Below are 17,918 nucleotides of genomic sequence, written 5' to 3'. Positions count from 1 at the left end.
CATAATACGCTGCGGGCAACCTCCTTAGCAACGGACCTTGGAACGACTTTCGTGAGGTTGTGAAGGGAAGGAACTGGAAAATAACTCTTCGGATAATAGTCTGTTACTCGTCCAAAGGCTGTTACTCGTTAAATGGTAGTTGCTTCGATCCGTGGTGCAAATAGCCTGGTTGTCCCTGGTATGCCACCGAACGAGTGATAATCTCACCCGGGATCGGTGGGAAATGGCCCAGAGACGGATGACGCCTGCTGCGGGTCTGTCGAAATGTCAGGCGATTCCCAGTGTAACCGACCGAAACTTTCATAGACGCATTCGGGCACATATTGAGTCCGAGATTGGCAAGCTGAGCTATACAGAGCAGGGAGTTAATGGGCAGCGGTACATTATCTATAAAAATGCATTTGACAAGGTAAGAATGAGTGGTAGATATAACAAAGAACACAAACCAGTGAACACTTATATAAACACAATCAATCTAACCCTTTTCTCCAACACAGCCCATAGCTCTATTTATATCCATGTGCGTATCATAGGTTCTCTTAATGTTCCTATTGAATTAGCCTTTTCCAGCACCCACCACTCTGAATAAAACAACCGACCTCTGACATCTCCCATAAACTTTCATCTACTTAACTAAACGAATACATTTAGACAAGTAATTTATTGGTATTTATTCATTCAGAGAATAGCAAAACAAATTGACACGCACAAAATGCTGGAAGAACTCTGCAGGTCAGGCAGCATCTATGGAGAGCAATAAAGAATCTAAACTTCTGGCCTAAATCCTTCATCAGGACTTCCGTCAGCATTTTGCATGTGTTACTGTCTAGATTTCCAGCATCTGCTGAATCTCATGTGCTTAGCAAAACTCCTAAGTGTGTAAGTAAAAGAATACACACACACACACACACACACACACACACACACACACACACACACACACACACACACACACACACACACACACACACACACACACACACACACACACACACACACACACACACACACACACACACACACACACACACACACACACACACACACACACACACACACACACACACACACACACACACACACACACACACACACACACACACACACACACACACACACACACACACACACACACACACACACACACACACCTGCCAGCAGAGAAAACATTACATATACAGTTAATTTGGAGATAATTCCCTATGCATTTAATTATTTCGAACTTAATGGCATTTACTTCATCCTTAGATCATTGAAAATACCACAGCATATAAAAATATTCTTACAGCCATCAAACAAGAGTACGACGAAAGCATCAATCTTTTACTCGAAGGACAAAAAGACTCTCTATTCCTGCAGAGAAAGTTGAAATCAATGGCTTCTGAGCCGGCAACACTCATGGCTTACAAGAACAGAGCTATGCAGCTTCAAAAAAAGTACAAAACGTTTTGCTGTTTTTAATGTTTGCTGTTTCAAAGTATCTTATATTAGTTTATCTGACATATACAGCAGGCCTCATATAATTGAGCAATGCATCTCTAATCTTATAACTCAAATTCCCTAGAAAGACAAACATCGTTAAACAATTGCTTGTTGAGCCTGTAAGCTAACTTCTGGTGATTTGTTTTCAAGGACACCCAGATCCTTTGGACAACACCATTCAAAAACAGTTACTATTTTAACCGAAGTGTATAACCTATTTTCCCACATTGTCATATTCTCACATACAGTTAGCCATATTTATAGCCTCCTAAAGCCTCTCTGCATCCTTACAGCCCATACACCATCTTGTTTTATGACATTAGCAAACATGGATACATTATATTTGATCCCTCATCCAAATCATTAACAAAGACCAAACAACTAGGTCCCAGCACTGATACCTGTGGAATTCCAATGTAGAAGTGGTCCATTTATTTATAATTTCTGTTTTCTCACTGTTAGTTATTCCTTTATTCATGTTTATTGTCACTGACATTAATTGTTAAATTTGTTGTTTTATGGCAACGCAGATGTAACAAACTGTTGTAAGTTCCAATAAAAAATAAATAGTGCAAAAGAGGAATGGTGAGGCAGTGTTTATGGACCATTCAGCAATCTGAAAAAGCTACTACTAAAACATTGTGTGTGGGGCTTCAGGCTCCTTTACTTTCTTCCTGATGAGAAGAGTGCATGACCTGGTTGATGAGGGTCCCTAATGATGGATGCTCCTTCTTGAGGGAGCACTCTGAAGATGTCCTCAATGGTGGGGAAGCTTGGGCCCAAAATGGGGCTGGCTGAATCAAGAACCCTACAATGGTGTACATTAGCTGGCGCCTCCTTAACAGCCAGTTAGAATGCTCTTTCATCTGTAGACATTTGCTAGCCATTGGTGACATACTAAATCTTCCCAAATTCCTAATGAAGTATAGCCTCTAGCGTACTGTGCCTTTGTCATGATTGCATCAATATAGTTGGGCCAGGATAGGTTCTCTGAGATGTTAGAGTTATAGAGGAGTACAGCACAGAATCAGCCCTTTAGCTGATCTAGTCCAGCCTGAAATCATTTAAATGGGCTACTGCCATTGCCCTGCACTGGGACCACAGCCCTTCATATCCCTACGATCAATGTATGGATCCAAACTTCTTTTAAGCATTGAAATCGAGCTCACATGGACCACTTGTACTGGCAGTTTATTCCACAGTCTCATGACCATCTGAGTGAAGAACTTCCCCCAATGTTCCCCTTAAACTTCTCACCTTTCACCCTTAACCCATAACCTCTGGTTGTAGTCCCACCCAACCTCAATGGAAAAAGACTGCTTGCATTTACCCTTTCCATACCCCTCATCATTTTATATACTTATATCAAATCTCCTTTCAATGTTATACATTCTAAAGAATACAGTCCCTAAGCTATTCAATCTTTCCAGGAAGACTCGTCCTCCAGACCCAGCGATGCCCTTGTAAATCTCTGCACTCTTTTCAATCTTGTTTACATCTTTCCTGTAAGTAGGTGACCAACACTGCATACAGTGTTCCAAATTAGGCATCACCAATGTCTTATAAAACTTAAACATAACATCCCATCTTCTGTATTCAATACATTGATTTATTAAGGCCAGTGTGCCGAAAGCTTTCTTTACAACCCTATCTACCTGTGATGCCACTTCCAAAAAATTATGTACCTGTATTCCCAGATCCCCTTCCACCCCCTCCTCAGTGCCCATCCATTGACTTGGTAAGACCTAGGGTTTGTCCTATCAAAGTGCAACACCTCACACTTGTTTGCATTAAATTCCATCTGCCATTTTTTAGCCCATTCCCTCTGCAAGCCATGATAGACTTCCTCACTGTCCACTATACCCCCAGTCTTGGTGTTATTCACAAATTTACTGATCCAGTTGACCACATTATCATCCGGATCATTGATGTAGATAACAGAAACAAAGTACCCAGCACCAATCTCTGTGGCATACCACTAATCACAGACCTCTGGTCAGAGACCTTGTCAAATGCCTTACAAAAGTCTCTGTAGGCAACATCCACTGCCTTGACTTCATCCACTTTCCTGGGAACTTACTTGAAAAATTGGTTAGACATGACCTACCAGGCATGAAGCCATACTGACTATTCTTAATCAGTTCACACCTATCCAAATACTTATATATCCAGTCCCTTAGAATACCTTCCAATAACTTTCCCACTACTGATGTCAGACCCACCAGCCTATAATTTCTTAGTTTCTGTTTAGAACTGTTTTTAAACAGCGGAACAGCATTTGCTATCCTCCAATCCTCTGGTACATCATTTAAGGATGCTTTAAATATTTCTGCTCAGGCCCTGGCAATTTGTTAACAAGTTAAGCCCTAGGGTTTTATCTAGCCTGAATTGCCTCAACATAGCAAACATCTCCTCCTCTGTAATCTACAGGGTTGATGCCCATGAACTTGAAACTGTTCACCCTTTCCACCACTGACTTCTCATTGAGGATTAATGTATGTTCTCCTGACTTCCCCTTCCTGAAGTCCACAATCTCTTCTCCAAGATGGTTTCTTAGAACAGCTTGTACTGGAGCCTACCAGGGAGAAGGCAATTCTAGATTTAGTGTTGTGCAATGAACCGGATTTGATCAGGGACCTTGAGGTAAAGGAACCATTAGGAGGTAGTGACCAGAATGTGATATGTTTTAACCTACAATCTGAGAAGGAGAAGGGAAAATCAGATGTGTCAGTATTAATGAACAAAGGGAACTATGGAGCTATGAGGGAGGAGCTGGCCAAAGTTCAATGGAACAATACCCTAGCAGGGAAGACAGTGGAACAAAAGTGGCAGGTATTTCTGGGAATAAGGCAGAAGGTGCAGGATCAGTTCATTCCAAAGAGGAAGAAAGATCCTAAGGGAAGTAAGGGGCGGCCGTGGCTGACGAGGGAAGTAAAGGGCAATATAAAAATAAATGAGAAGTATAACATAGCAAAGATGAGCGGGAAACCGGAGGACTGGGAAGCTTTTAAAGAGCAACAGAAAATAACAAAAAAGGCAATACGCCAAGAAAAAATGAGGTACGAAGGTAAACTAGCCAAGAATATAAAGGAGGATAGTAAAAGCTTCTTTTGGTATGTGAATAGCAAAAAAATAGTTAAGACCAAAATTGGGCCATTGAAGACAGAAACGGGTAAATTTATTATGGGGAACAAGGAAATGGCAGATGAGTTGAACAGGTACTTTGGATCTGTCTTCACTAGGGAAGACACAAACAATCTCCCAGATATAATAGTGGCCAAAGGAACTAGGGTAAAGGATGAACTGAAGGAAATTTATATTAGGCAAGCAATGGTGTTGGATAGACTGTTGAGTCTGAAGGCTGATAAGTCCCCAGGACCTGATGGTCTGCATCCCAGGGTACTTAAAGAGGTGGCTCTGGAAATCGTGGACACATTGGTAATCTTTTTCTAATATTCTATATATTCAGGAACAGTTCCTGCTGATTGGAGGGTGGCTAATGTTGTTCCACTTTTCAAGTAAGGAGGGAGAGAGAAAACAGGGAATTATAGACCGGTTAGCCTGACGTCAGTGGTGGGAAAGATGCTGGAGTCAATTATAAAAGAGGAAATTACAACACATTTGGATAGCAGTAGAAGGATCAATCTGAGTCAGCATGGATTTATGAAGGGAAAATCATGCTTGACTAATCTGGAGTTTTTTGAGGATGTAACTATGAAAATGGACAAGGGAGAGCCAGTGGATATAGTGTACCTGGACTTCCAGAAAGCTTTTGATAAAGTCCCACATAGGAGATTAGTGGGCAAAATTAGGGCACATGGTATTGGGGGCAGAGTACTGACATGGATTGAAAATTGGCTGGCTGACACGAAACAGAGTGGTGATTAATGGGTTTCTTTCGGAATGGCAGGCTGTGACCAGTGGGGTACCGCAAGGTTCGGTGCTGGGACCGCAGCTGTTTACAACATACATTAATGATTTAGATGAAGGGATTAAAAGTAACATTAGCAAATTTGCTGATGATACAAAGCTGGGTGGCAGTGTGAAATGTCAGGAGGATGTTATGAGAATGCAGGGTGACTTGGACAGGTTGGGTGAGTGGGCAAATGTATGTCAGATGCAGTTTAATGTGGATAAATGTGAGGTTATCCACTTTGGTGGCAAGAACAGGAAGGCAGATTACTATCTAAATGGAGTCAAGTTAGGAAAAGGGGAAGTATAATGAGATCTAGGCGTTCTTGTGCATCAGTCAATGAAAGCAAGCATGCAGGTACAGCAGGCAGTGAAGAAAGTTAATGGCATGCCGGCTTTTATAACAAGAGGAATTGAGTATAGGAGTAAAGAGGTCCTTCTGCAGCTGTACAGGGCCCTGGTGAGACCTCACCTGGAGTATTCTGTGCAGTTTTGGTCTCCAAATTTGAGGAAGGACATTCTTGCTATTGAGGGAGTGCAGCGTAGGTTCACAAGGTTAATTCCCGGAATGGCGGGACTGTCATATGTTGAAAGACTGGAGCGACTGGGCTTGTATACGCTGGAATTTAGAAGGATGAGAGGGGATCTGATTGAAACATATAAGATTATTAAGGGATTGGACACACTGGAGCCAGGAAGCATCTTCCCACTGATGGGTGAGTCCAGAACTAGAGGCCACAGTTTAAGAATAAGGGGTAGGCCATTTAGAACAGAGATGCGGAAAAACTTTTTCACCCAGAGGGTGGTGGATATGTGGAATACTCTGCCCCAGAGGGCAGTGGAGGCCAAGTCTCTGGATGCATTCAAGAGAAAGAGAGAGATAGAGCTCTTATAGATAGCAGAGTCAAGAGATATGGGGAGAGGGCAGGAACGGGTACTGATAGTGTATGATCAGCCATGATCACAGTGAATGGCGGTGCTGGCTAGAAAGGCCGAATGGCCTACTTCTACACCTACTGTCTATTGTCGATTGTCTATTGTCTTGGTCTTGCAGACATTAAGCGTAAGACACCAGTCAACCAGCCTGTCTATATCACTTCTATACACCTCTCCAAATAAGGACATTATACCTAATACTGTGTGTTAACTTCCTGCGTGGTATTTTGTTGAAGGTTTGAACGTCCAAGTTCACTGAATTAGCTAATGTCTATTTTGCTCTTTATCATCTCAAAAAATTGATATATATTTGTCAAACATTTTTCATGCATTTGTGGTACCTCCGTCCAGTTGTATTTTAAAATGCTCAGTTGTGATTTGTTTTTATAGATTTCATAATTTCTGTGCTATTAATATCAGGCTTATTAGTCACTAGTCCCCTCTTATCTGTCTTCCTTCCTGCACAATTGGTTTACACTTGCTGCCTTCCTTTCTGGGAACCAGTGCATCTACTATCTTCATACCTTTAAAGTCTTAAGATACTGGCCATCATATCTTTTCCATTAATAGTTTTGCATTAATGTTAATTTCTTTGAGCTCCTCGTCTCCTTAAGATCTTACACTATTTTTAGTTGGTTTTCTGGGATTGTTTCCTTATTTTCTATTTTTAGAAGCTCTTCCAATCCTTTTCTGTGTCTCTTGCCAGTCTTATTTAACTTTCCTTATCAATGCTTTTGTCATCTTTGACTGAATCATGAAGTTTTCCAACTCTTAAGCTAAATGCTCTGTTTTGGAAAAGATTGAAAACCATGGTTGACTTTAGTCTTTGATTTACTTTAAAGAGGGATCTGTTTCTGATATCAGTGTGAAATTCTATCATTTGCTGCTACAATATCTGTTAAATTTTGCTAAGTGTGTATTTTCCTCTCATGAATGTCATCAGTCTTGGTGACATTCAGCACCATGTCAAAATTGCATCAGTAAGAAGGCTGATTTTTTGCAGAAATAGGTTATCTTTCAGGAAAATCTGCCCTTAATCCTACTCTATGGTTTTTCTGTCAACAAATTTGGAGACGTATAAGAAAATAAATAGAGCAACTTTGTGTTTCACTGTTGACTACATTCTAAAAGGATTGAAGAGTAGCTTAAATGCAATAGTGACCATGTGACATTTGTGAGAAATAAAATTCAATGGAAAAAATCAAAATAATTTTCATTTGTTCCTTGCACAATCACTTCTTGCTAATTTGTTACACATCATGGTTAACTTAAAGACTTAACAGGTTATATTTTATCATTTTAATTCACAGACCATAAGAAATTAAAATTAGTTTAATTTTATTTCAACAGAATTGAAATCATTAAAAAAAATACTGCTGAATTAGAAAATTCCCTGCAAATAACAAAATATTCAAGAAATGTAAAGGATGAGACAACAGAAGAGACTCTGCTGCCAGAAAAAGAAACTTCAAATTTTAAACTCATTCCAGGTCTGGAACATGTCAAAGAGTTATGTCAACTATCTTGGATGTATTTATTTTATTACTTTATTATATATTTCAATCAAATGGTTACTGTTAGCCGTGTGATATCTAATTTTAAAACTGTTAATTTTCATGAAGTTTTGAAACTATTTAAGGTATGTTATTCCTGTAGCCTTGTTTGGAGCAGTCTTAATAGCAGATAATTCCAGGCACTTGCCAGCAAATGAGTGAGTGTTGCTGCTATGGAATATAAAACTGTGGTTCTTCCTCCAATTCTATTTATCATGTGAGGTTCCTTTTCCTAATGTTTTCTAATGCAATCACACTCCAGCAGTAAAAAGGCAGGATAGAAAGAAATATATAGCCAAAGCTATGTAAAATTCCTGTGAAAATGAAATTGGAGAGGTACTGTTAGACCATAAGATATAGGAACAGAATTAGTCTATTTGACCCATTAAGTCTGTCTTTTCATCATGGCTGATCCAATTTTCCTCTCAGCCCTTCTTCCTTCTCCCCGTAACACTTCATGTCCTGACCATCTTAAATATACATAAAGACTAGGTCTCCACAGCTGCCTGTGGCAAAGAATTCCACACATTCACCACTCGCAGGCTAAAGAAATTCCTCCTCATCTTCGTAGTAAAAGGACACCTCTCTATTCTGAGGCTGTGTCCTCCAGTCTTAGACTCTCCCACCATAGGGAACACCTTCTTCACATCTACTCTATCAAAGCCTTTCACCATTTGATAGGTTTCAATGAGTTCACCCTCATTCTTCTGAATTCCAGTGAATACAGGCCCAGAGCCTTCAAACACTCTTCATATGACAAGCCATTCAATCCTGGAACCATTTTTGTGAACCTCCTTTGAACCTTCTCCAGTTTCAACACACCCTTTCTAAGATAAGGGGTCTAAAACTGCTCACAAAACTCCAAGTGAGACCTCACCAGTGCTTTATAGAGTCTTAACATCACGTCTTTGATTGTATATCCAAATCCTCTTGAAGTGAATGCTAACATTGCATTTACTTTCCTCACCACAGAATCAACCTGCAATTTAACCTTTAGGGAATCGTGCACAAGGACTCCCAACTCCCTTTGTACTTAAGTTGTATGTATTTTGTCTCCATTTAGAAAATCGTCAACCCGTGCATTTCTTCTACCAAAGTGAATGATCATACACTTCCCAAGACTGTATTCTATCTGCCATTTCTTTGCCCATTTTCCTATCTGTCTGTTCCTCTGTAGTGTCTTTACTTCCTCAAACCTACCTGCCCCTCAACCTATCTTCATAGTGTCTGCAAACTTTGCAACAAAGTGATTAATTCCATCATCCAAGTCATTGATGTATAATGTAAAAAAAATCGGTCCCAAAACAGATGCCTGAGGAATACCACCAGTCACCAGCGGCCGACTATTCTCCCACTTAAAGCATATATTTACTGAGAACTGCTTACATATTAAATGTCAATGTCTTTCCCAAAAAACCCCAAAATGTTGGATTTTTCCAGCATCTACTGACCAATATAAGCACAGATATTGTCACCTCTCAGACTCATCCTGCCAATAATGGAATACAAATAGATCTGCACTCTTTAGATAGGACTTCTCTTGTGAACAAGAATGTTTTAAGATGGATGAGGTACTCAGAACTGTTTATTTTATGTTTGTATAATAGGCCTAACATTGGAAGAATCAGTAAATATGGAGGATCTGTGCAAGCATCTGCAGAAACTGGAAAGGAAACTTAAGGACTTAAGAGTGAACAAAGAAACAAAATATGTGCCAATACAAATCAAAACTGAAATTAGTGAAAAGATTAATCAAAAAATGCAACAAAGTGAAGAGCTGGTTGTGGCAAATGAGCAATTAAAACTCAGGTAAACAATAAGGTTTGAGTTGTTTTCTTATAATTGTTATCAGTTATATAGCTGATCGTTTGCATAATATTCCAGATACACAAAACTGAAGATGATCGCAGATGCAGTTACTGCTTGGGAGCATTCAGATAGAAGTGTTTCTCTCACTGAATTCATTTCGCCAAGTATTAAAAAAGCAAGATCTCTGAAAGGTATACTTTTTTAATGTGCAGATCTGTTTCAATCTAATGCTAGTTTTGATATTTATATAGGTACTATTAAGTAGAAGATAATTTTTTGCTTTGGACAGAATTGGGAAATTGTGTTCAAATTACTCTCAAAATTGTACTGATAAGGTTAAAATTATTTCACATAATCGTAAGTTTATTGTCTTCCAAGAACTAACATCATTGGTCAGCATTATAAATTTAAGTAATAAAGAAATTTGTTGACATTGAAGAATTTATTTATGTGGATGGATCCTTAAGGTCGTTATAGCCGGGGGGGTGATAGTGGCGATAAGCTCCCACTAGCTATTAACCATAGAGTGAACCATAGAACATTACAGCACAGAAACAGGCCTTTTAGCCCTTCTTGGCTGTGCCGAACTATTTTTCTGCCTAGTCCCACTGACCTGTACCTAGCCCATATCCCTCCATACACCTCTCATCCATCTATCTGTCCAAGTTTTTCTTAAATGTTAAAAGTGAGCCCACATTTACAACTTCACCTGGCAGCTCATTCCACACTCACACCACTCTGTATGAAGAAGCCCCCCTTTAATATTCCCTTAAAACTTTTCCCCCTTCACCCTCAACCCATGTCCTCTGGTTTTTTTCTCCGCTAGCCTCAGTGGAAAAAGCCTGCTTGCATTCACTCTATCTATACCCATCATAATTTGATATACCTCTATCAAGTCTCCCCTCATTCTTCTATGCTCCAGCGAATAAAGTCCTAACCTATTCAACCTTACTCTGTAACTCAGTTTCTCAAATCCCGGCAACATCCTTGTAAACTTTCTCTGCACGCTTTCAACCTTATTAATATCCTTCCTGTAATTCAGTGACCAAAACTGCACACAATACTCCAAATTCGGCCTCACCAATGCCTTATACAACCTCACCAAAACATTCCAACTCTTATACTCAATACTTTGATTTATAAAGGCCAATGTACCAAAAGCTCTATTTACTACCCTATCTACCTTTGACGCCACTTTTAGGGAATTTTGTATCTGTATTCCTAGATCCCTCTGATCTACTGCACTCCTCAGTGCCCTACCATTTACCTTGTAAGTTCTACCTTGGTTTTTCTTATTAAGTGCTATTAAATTATGCTATTAAATGTATGCTATTAAATATTAAGTGCTTCCAATAGTGTGTGTCTCAAATAGCCTGGAACAATCAAGCCCATGTACTGATATCTCATGTGGCTTAGCTACCAAGCACTAAGGAGTAATTTCTACAGACAGTAGGGCAAAGATGGTTTACTGGCTTCTTAAAACCAGTTGCTTTGAGCAGATGGGGCTTGTTGTAACTCATCTAGGAGAAGGAAAGCATTGATCTCAAAACTCTGCTGCCTTGTGGACATACCCACTCATGGGGAAGGCTTTGGGAATAAACTTCGAGGAAGAATCCAGAGCTGGATTCCCTAAAAAAAATCCTGTGTTGAGTTCAACACTGACTGGCAACTCCAGTAACACTGTATCTTCCTTTGGAATCAGCAGCTATGTGGAGAGGGGAAGCCTGCTACAGGGGCAACAGTTTGCTCTCCATATCCTACTGCCCTGGCTTGTGTATTATGTAAGACACTTGGGATGCAACATCCTTGATCGACCCCCAGCAGCAGAGGGCCTCAATTTATGTGAATGAAAATATGCTTGTCAGAAAATAATCACTTCTAATAACAAGTTGTAATTCTTTGAGTATTACTAAATTTACATAATTAAAATGTTCATGATTGTGAATTCTTGTGGTTTATCTACTAATTATCATATAAAATTAGGTCTTTAAAACATAAAAACTTCGGAAATAATATTACTACCTGGGTATTCAGTGGAAACAAGCTCAATGTAAAGATTCTTTTTGAATGCTTAACTGGACAAAATTTGGCATCCACTTTCTATCATTCTGGTCAGATTTGTAACCAGAACCACCTTCAGGTGAAAGGATTTTTAAACAGCCAGACATACTTTATTGATCCCGAGGGAAATTGGGTTTTGTTACAGTTGCACCAACCAAGAATAGTGTGGAAATATAGCAATATAAAACCATAAATAATTAAATAATAATAATAAGTGAATTATTCCAAGTGGAAATAAGTCCAGGACCAGCCTATTGGCTGAGGGTGTCTGACACTCCGAGGGAGGAGTTGTAAAGTTTGATGGCCACAGGCAGGAATGACTTCCTATGATGCTCAGTGTTGCATCTTGGTGGAATGAGTCTCTGGCTGAACGTACTCCTGAGCTTAACCAGTACATAATGGAGTGGATGGGAGACATTGTCCAAGATGGCATGCAACTTGGACAGCATCCTCTTTTCAGACACCTCCGTCAGAGAGTCCAGTTCCACCCCCACAACTTCACTGGCCTTACAAATGAGTTTGTTGATTCCATTGGTGTCTGCTACCCTCAGCCTGCTGCCCCAGCACACAACAGCAAACATGATAGTACTGGCCACCACAGACTCGTAGAACATCCTCAACATCGTCCAGCAGATGTTAAAGGACCTCAGTCTCCTCAGGAAGTAGAGACAGCTCTGACCCTTCTTGTAGACAGCCTCAGTGTTCTTTGACCAGTCCAGTTTATTGGCAATTCGTATCCCCAGGTACTTGTAATCCTTCACCATGTCCACACTGACCCCTTGGATGGAAACAGGGGTCACCGGTGCCTTAGCCCTCCGCAGGTCCACCACCATCTCCTTAGTCTTTTTCACATTAAGCTGCAGATGATTCTGCTCACACCATGACACTTAATGTTAATTCTTTACTTAATTTAATTTGAGTTTAAAATTCTTGAAATTTTACATTGGTTTGAATAATTTCATCCATATTGTATTGTGAAACAAGTATAAACTAATGAAAATATTGCCCCATACCATCATTTTTATTATTTAACGAATTGCAGCATCTTCACTGCGACTGAATAGAAATGAATTTTCACAACATGAGTGTTCATTTGGCAGTGGCTATATATTTTTTCCACAGTAGATGTCACCATTTATATACAATCTGCCACTCTATCTATTTGCTTAGCCCTTCTATGTTATTTGCAATTCCTTTGCAACTTCATCAATCTCACTTCCTGCCCTACCTTTGGACCATCACTAAATTTCAAATTATCGCAAGAGAGTCTAAAACCCTTCATCTAATAAGTTATTCATGGTGCATTTAATGAAACATGAAATTGCTTGGTGCAATAAAGACTACTTATCATTCGAAGCTAAACTGCCTAAATAACATAAAACAAATGTTTCTTGTCTGGCTATATTCCATTGTAAATCAATACAATTTGCTTTGATGCAGAGGTTGATATTCCTTGGCCTGGGGTATTTGATGACGATGATCCTAGTAATATTGATGAAACTGCATACTTGTTGAAGTATGTTGAGAGGTGAGTTAAAAGACAATTTAGTTAACAGTTTTTATACACATGTCAAAGAGATATGCCTGTTAGCTTTAATCTGTCAGCAGAGATACAGCAATACAGCAGTCTATATGTTGGCCAGGTACCCCATCTGGGCTGCATGCTTTTTGTTGGTTCACGCTCCTAAAGGCTGCTTGCACATCAGCCTCATCTACTTTGCTAACAAAATTTCCCAGGGTTTGGTGCCTAAAGTAGAGCATATCCAATGTTGAATCAATCAAATGTCTGTTTAACAGAAGTGTACCCTATCTTAATTTCTAAATTTCAAACCTCGAGTTATAGGCCAATATTCTATAAGCCTCTTTGATTTATTTTATCTTTACTCTAGAATTTAGTTATTGCATATGTGAACACACAAGTTCCTTCAACAACACACACAAAATGCTGGTGGAACACAGCAGGCCAGGCAGCATCTATAGGGAGAAGTGCCATCGATGTTTCAGGCTGAGACCCTTCGTCAGGACTAACCGAAAGGAAAGATAGCAAGAGATTTGAAAGTAGTGGGGGGAGGGGGAAGTGCGAAATGATAGAAGACCGGAGGGGGTGGGATGAAGCTAAGGGCTGGAAAGGTGATTGGTGAAAGTGATACAGAGCTGGAGAAGGGGAAGGATCATGGGAACGGAGGTCTCAGGAGAAAGAAAGGAGGGGGGGGAGCACCAGAGGGAGATGGAGAACAGGCAAACAACTAAATATGTCAGGGATGGGGTAAGAAGGGGAGGAGGGGCATTAACGGAAGTCAGAGAAGTCAATGTTCATTCCATTAGGTTGGAGGCTATCTAGCCGGTATATAAGGTGTTGTTCCTCCAACCTGAGTTTGGATTCATTTTGACAATAGAGGAGGCAATGGATAGACATACCAGAATGGGAATGGGACGTGGAATTAAAATGTGTGGCCACTGGGAGATCCTGCTTTTTCTGGCAGACCGAGCGTAGGTGTTCAGCGAAACGGTCTCCCAGTCTGCATCGGGTCTCACCAATATATATAAAAGGCCACACCGGGAGCACTGGACGCAGTATACCACACCAGCCAACTCACAGGTGAAGTGTCGCCTCACCTGGAAGGACTGTCTGGGGCCCTGAATGGTGGTGAGCGAGGAAGTGTAAGGGCAGGTATAGCACTTGTTCCATTTACAAGGATAAGTGCCAGAAGGGAGATCGGTGGGAAGGGATGGGGGGGACGAGTGGACAAGGGAGTCACGTAGGGAGCGATCCCTGCGAAAAGCAGTAAGAGGAGGGAGGGAAAAATGTGTTTGGTAGTGGGATCCCATTGGATCCTTTCCTCCTTTTACCTCAATCTGAAAAAGATACCTTCTCAAATCTGACATTGATGACCTCACATTGCCCTACATTGAGCCCAGCTGTTACTGTTTTACAGTGTCTATAAAAAGTATTTACGCCCTCCCCCCCCCCGCCCAGAAGTTTACATGTTCTATTGTTTTACAACATTGAATCACAATGGATTTGGTTTTTTTGACACCAACCAACTGAAAAAGACTCTTTTGTGTCAAAGTGAAAACAGATCTCTACAAAGTGACCTAAATTAATTACAAATATAAAACAATATAATTGATTGCGTAAGTATTCACCCCCTTTGGTATGACACACCAAAGCATCACCGGTGCAGCCATTTGGTTTTAGAAGTCACATAATTAGTTAAATGGAGATCTGATTTTGGAGACCTGTGTGCAGTTACGGTGTTCAATTGATTGTAGTAAAAATACACCTGCATCTGGAAGGACCAACTGCTGGTGAGTCAGTATCCTGGTAAAAACTACACTGTAAAGACAAAAGGACACTCTGAGCAACTCTGCAAGTCAGGAGATGGATACAAGAACATTTCCAAGTCACTGAATATCCCTTGGAGTACAGCTAAGTAAATCATCAAGAAATGGAAAGGATATGGCACAGCCGTAAATCTGCCTAGAGCAAGCCATCCTCAAAACTGAATGACAGTGCAAGAAGGGGACTAGTGAGGGTGGCCAGGCAAAAGACCTGTGACAACTGGAAGAATTACAAGTTTCAGGGCCTGAGATGGGAGAAACTGCGTGATGTACCATCAATAACTCTGAGATGTGGGTTAAGGTAGGCTTTTATTGGCTGGAAGAAAGCACAAGCAGCAAGTGACCACCACACAACATCCTGGAGACTGAGGAAGGGTCTGTGCCTCCAATCGCCTTTATACCGGGGTCTGTGGGAGGAGCCACAGGAGCAGTCAGCGGGGGGGGGGGGGGTGCGTGACCAGAGAGGTATATGTAGTTCACCACACTGCGCAAATAACAGCTGTTGCCCAGGTGCTTCACCAGTCGTAACTTTATGGGAGAGTGGTAAAGAGAAAACTCACATTAAATCTCAGTTAGAGTTTGCCAGAAAACATATAGAAAACTGAAGTCAGCTGGAAGAAGGTTCTATGGCCTGATGAAACCCAAATTAAGCTTTTTGGCCACCATACTAAACGCTGAACAATTTAGATCAGTTTGTAGAAATCTGTTTTCACTTTGACACGAAAGAGTCTTTTTCTGTTGATCAGTGTCAAAAAAAAGCCAGATTAAATGCATGGCACATCAATGTTGTAAAACACTAAAACGTGAAAGCTTCCAAGGGGGGGGGGGGTGAATCCTTTTTATAGGCACTATAATCGTTCACTTCCTCTCACCATGTTTCTTTTGTTACTTCCTGCAACTGATAGATTTCAATAGGTACATTTAATATCAGAGACATGTATACAATATACATCTGAAATTCTTTTTCTTTGTAAACATCCACAAAAACAGAGTACCACAAAGAATGAATGACAGTTAAATGTTAGAACCTCAAAGTCCCCCCAACACCCCCTTCCCACACATAAGCAGCAGCAAAGCAACGACCCCTCTCCCACCAGCAAAAAAAACATTGACACCCTCCACCGAGCACTCAAGTGTGCAGCAAAGCAACAACAAAGACTTGGAGAACCCCAAAAACTACTCGTTCACCTGGTAATTCAACTGTTTCAATCTCTCCCTAATAAGGGGAAAAAAGGTGTCCCTGTTTCACAGCAAGAGGGGAGACATAATAAAACAACTCGCTGGTTTATGGTGTTAAAAGTCTTTTTGGAGCTCTGTGCCCAAAGAACTCGGGTCTCACGCCACTCAGCCAGCAGTCAGCTTGCAGCTTACGATCTTCCATGTACTCCCATGACACATCAGGCAGCAGCACCAGCCTTGAATCAGCCTGTCTCCAGAGCCACGAAAATCCAGCACCCTGAATGTGCACTAGTCTTCCAGGCCACGTCCTTGGCACATCGAAAAGCAGCTGGTCATGAGGCCCTGAAAGTGGGTCCCATTTCCGCAAAGAACTGAAGTCAGCATGTAACTCCAGGTCAGGGTCTTCAAAAGAACCTTGAAAGGGGAAAAAAAGATATCAAAGATAGAAATAGAGCTGTTCCAGAAGATGTAAGCTAAGGAGTTGCCATTAGGCGCCATCCTCCTAAGCTTCACTTAACTTACTGTATTTCCTGACAGCATACCAGCTATCATCTGCAAACTTGGACATCTAACTCCTTTCTGTCATTCAAGTCATTGATGTGTATAATGCAAAACTAATATTGCAGGACAAACTCCTGGAGCACACAGATTTCCACACTTGGCATTTAAGTTTATCAAAATTTGCCAAAACCCTTGACCCTCTGATCCCTTTCTCCTCCTCTCAACCAATTACTACTTCATGACATGAATTTAGCTTAAATTTACATGTCCCCTAGGGCAAGTACTCATAGATTTACTTTTCGAATAAAGGATTGGCATTTGGAATTTTGTAGTTAAAGTTCACGATTCCCAAATCAAGAGAGTTGAGGAAAAGTCTAACTATGGTACTCTCATCTATTTATTTTAATACCACAGATAAAATCTATCAGGTTCTAAAGATTTGTCTAAATATCAGATTTTCTTTTTACTTATATTAATTCAATGTCTTTATATTCAATGTACTAAATTCTAGAACTTAACTTCTAAAATTCACTGTTTCATTATTTTAACCTCATTAGCCACAGTGAAAGTGCTTTAAAAATTGCCTATTTATCTACTAGGCTATTTCTTTATTAGTCATTGCAGCCTTAAACCAGTCTATTTCAGCTTTAGAGTGATAAAATTCTTTCCTCATTGGCATTTTGTCTTGGATTTTGAATAATTAGTGAAAGTTGTCAAACAACTATTCCTTGCAGTAAACAATGCGCTTTCATAATAACAAGATACAGGAGCAGAATTAGGCCATTTGGCCCATTGAGTCTGCTGTGCCATTTCATCATGGCTGATCCATTTTCTCTTTGGCTCCAATCTCCTGCCTTCACCCCATATCCCTTCATGCCCTGATACATCAGGAATATATCAACCTCTGCCTGAATATACCCAATGACCTGGCCTCCACACCTACATGTAACAACAATTTCCACAGATTTACCACTCTCTAACTGAAGAAATACCTCCTCATCTCCATTCTAAAAGGACATCACTCTATTCTGAGGCTGTGTCCTCTGGTCTTGGATTCCAGCACCATAGGAAACATTCTGTCTACATTGACTCCATCTGGACCTTTCAACATTTGATAGATTTCAATGAGGTCAACACTCATTC

At 40.4% G+C, this 17,918-nt stretch overlaps 1 protein-coding gene across 4 annotated transcripts in view; it reads left to right on the top strand.

Moving 5' to 3' along the window:
• Positions 1–36: 36 nt before the first annotated feature.
• The window catches only part of LOC132402892 (clathrin heavy chain linker domain-containing protein 1-like), a 73,990-nt gene continuing 56,108 nt past the window's right edge, over positions 37–17,918 (top strand). For 3 of the 4 annotated variants that reach the window (XM_059985951.1, XM_059985952.1, XM_059985950.1), the window contains exons 1-6: positions 37–409; positions 1,249–1,436; positions 7,681–7,820; positions 9,491–9,692; positions 9,768–9,883; positions 13,194–13,281. In XM_059985951.1, coding sequence (XP_059841934.1) covers positions 224–409; positions 1,249–1,436; positions 7,681–7,820; positions 9,491–9,692; positions 9,768–9,883; positions 13,194–13,281 — 920 coding nt within the window. In that variant the 5' untranslated portion in view covers positions 37–223. The remainder of the gene's footprint in view (positions 410–1,248; positions 1,437–7,680; positions 7,821–9,490; positions 9,693–9,767; positions 9,884–13,193; positions 13,282–17,918) is intronic. The other variant, XM_059985953.1, reaches the window with a different exon arrangement.

The sequence above is a fragment of the Hypanus sabinus genome, chromosome 12 (genome assembly GCF_030144855.1).
Source record: "Hypanus sabinus isolate sHypSab1 chromosome 12, sHypSab1.hap1, whole genome shotgun sequence".
NCBI classification, from domain to species: domain Eukaryota; kingdom Metazoa; phylum Chordata; class Chondrichthyes; order Myliobatiformes; family Dasyatidae; genus Hypanus; species Hypanus sabinus.
The sequence above is the reverse complement of the archived record's forward strand: the minus strand, read 5'-3'. Positions and strand labels throughout refer to the sequence as shown.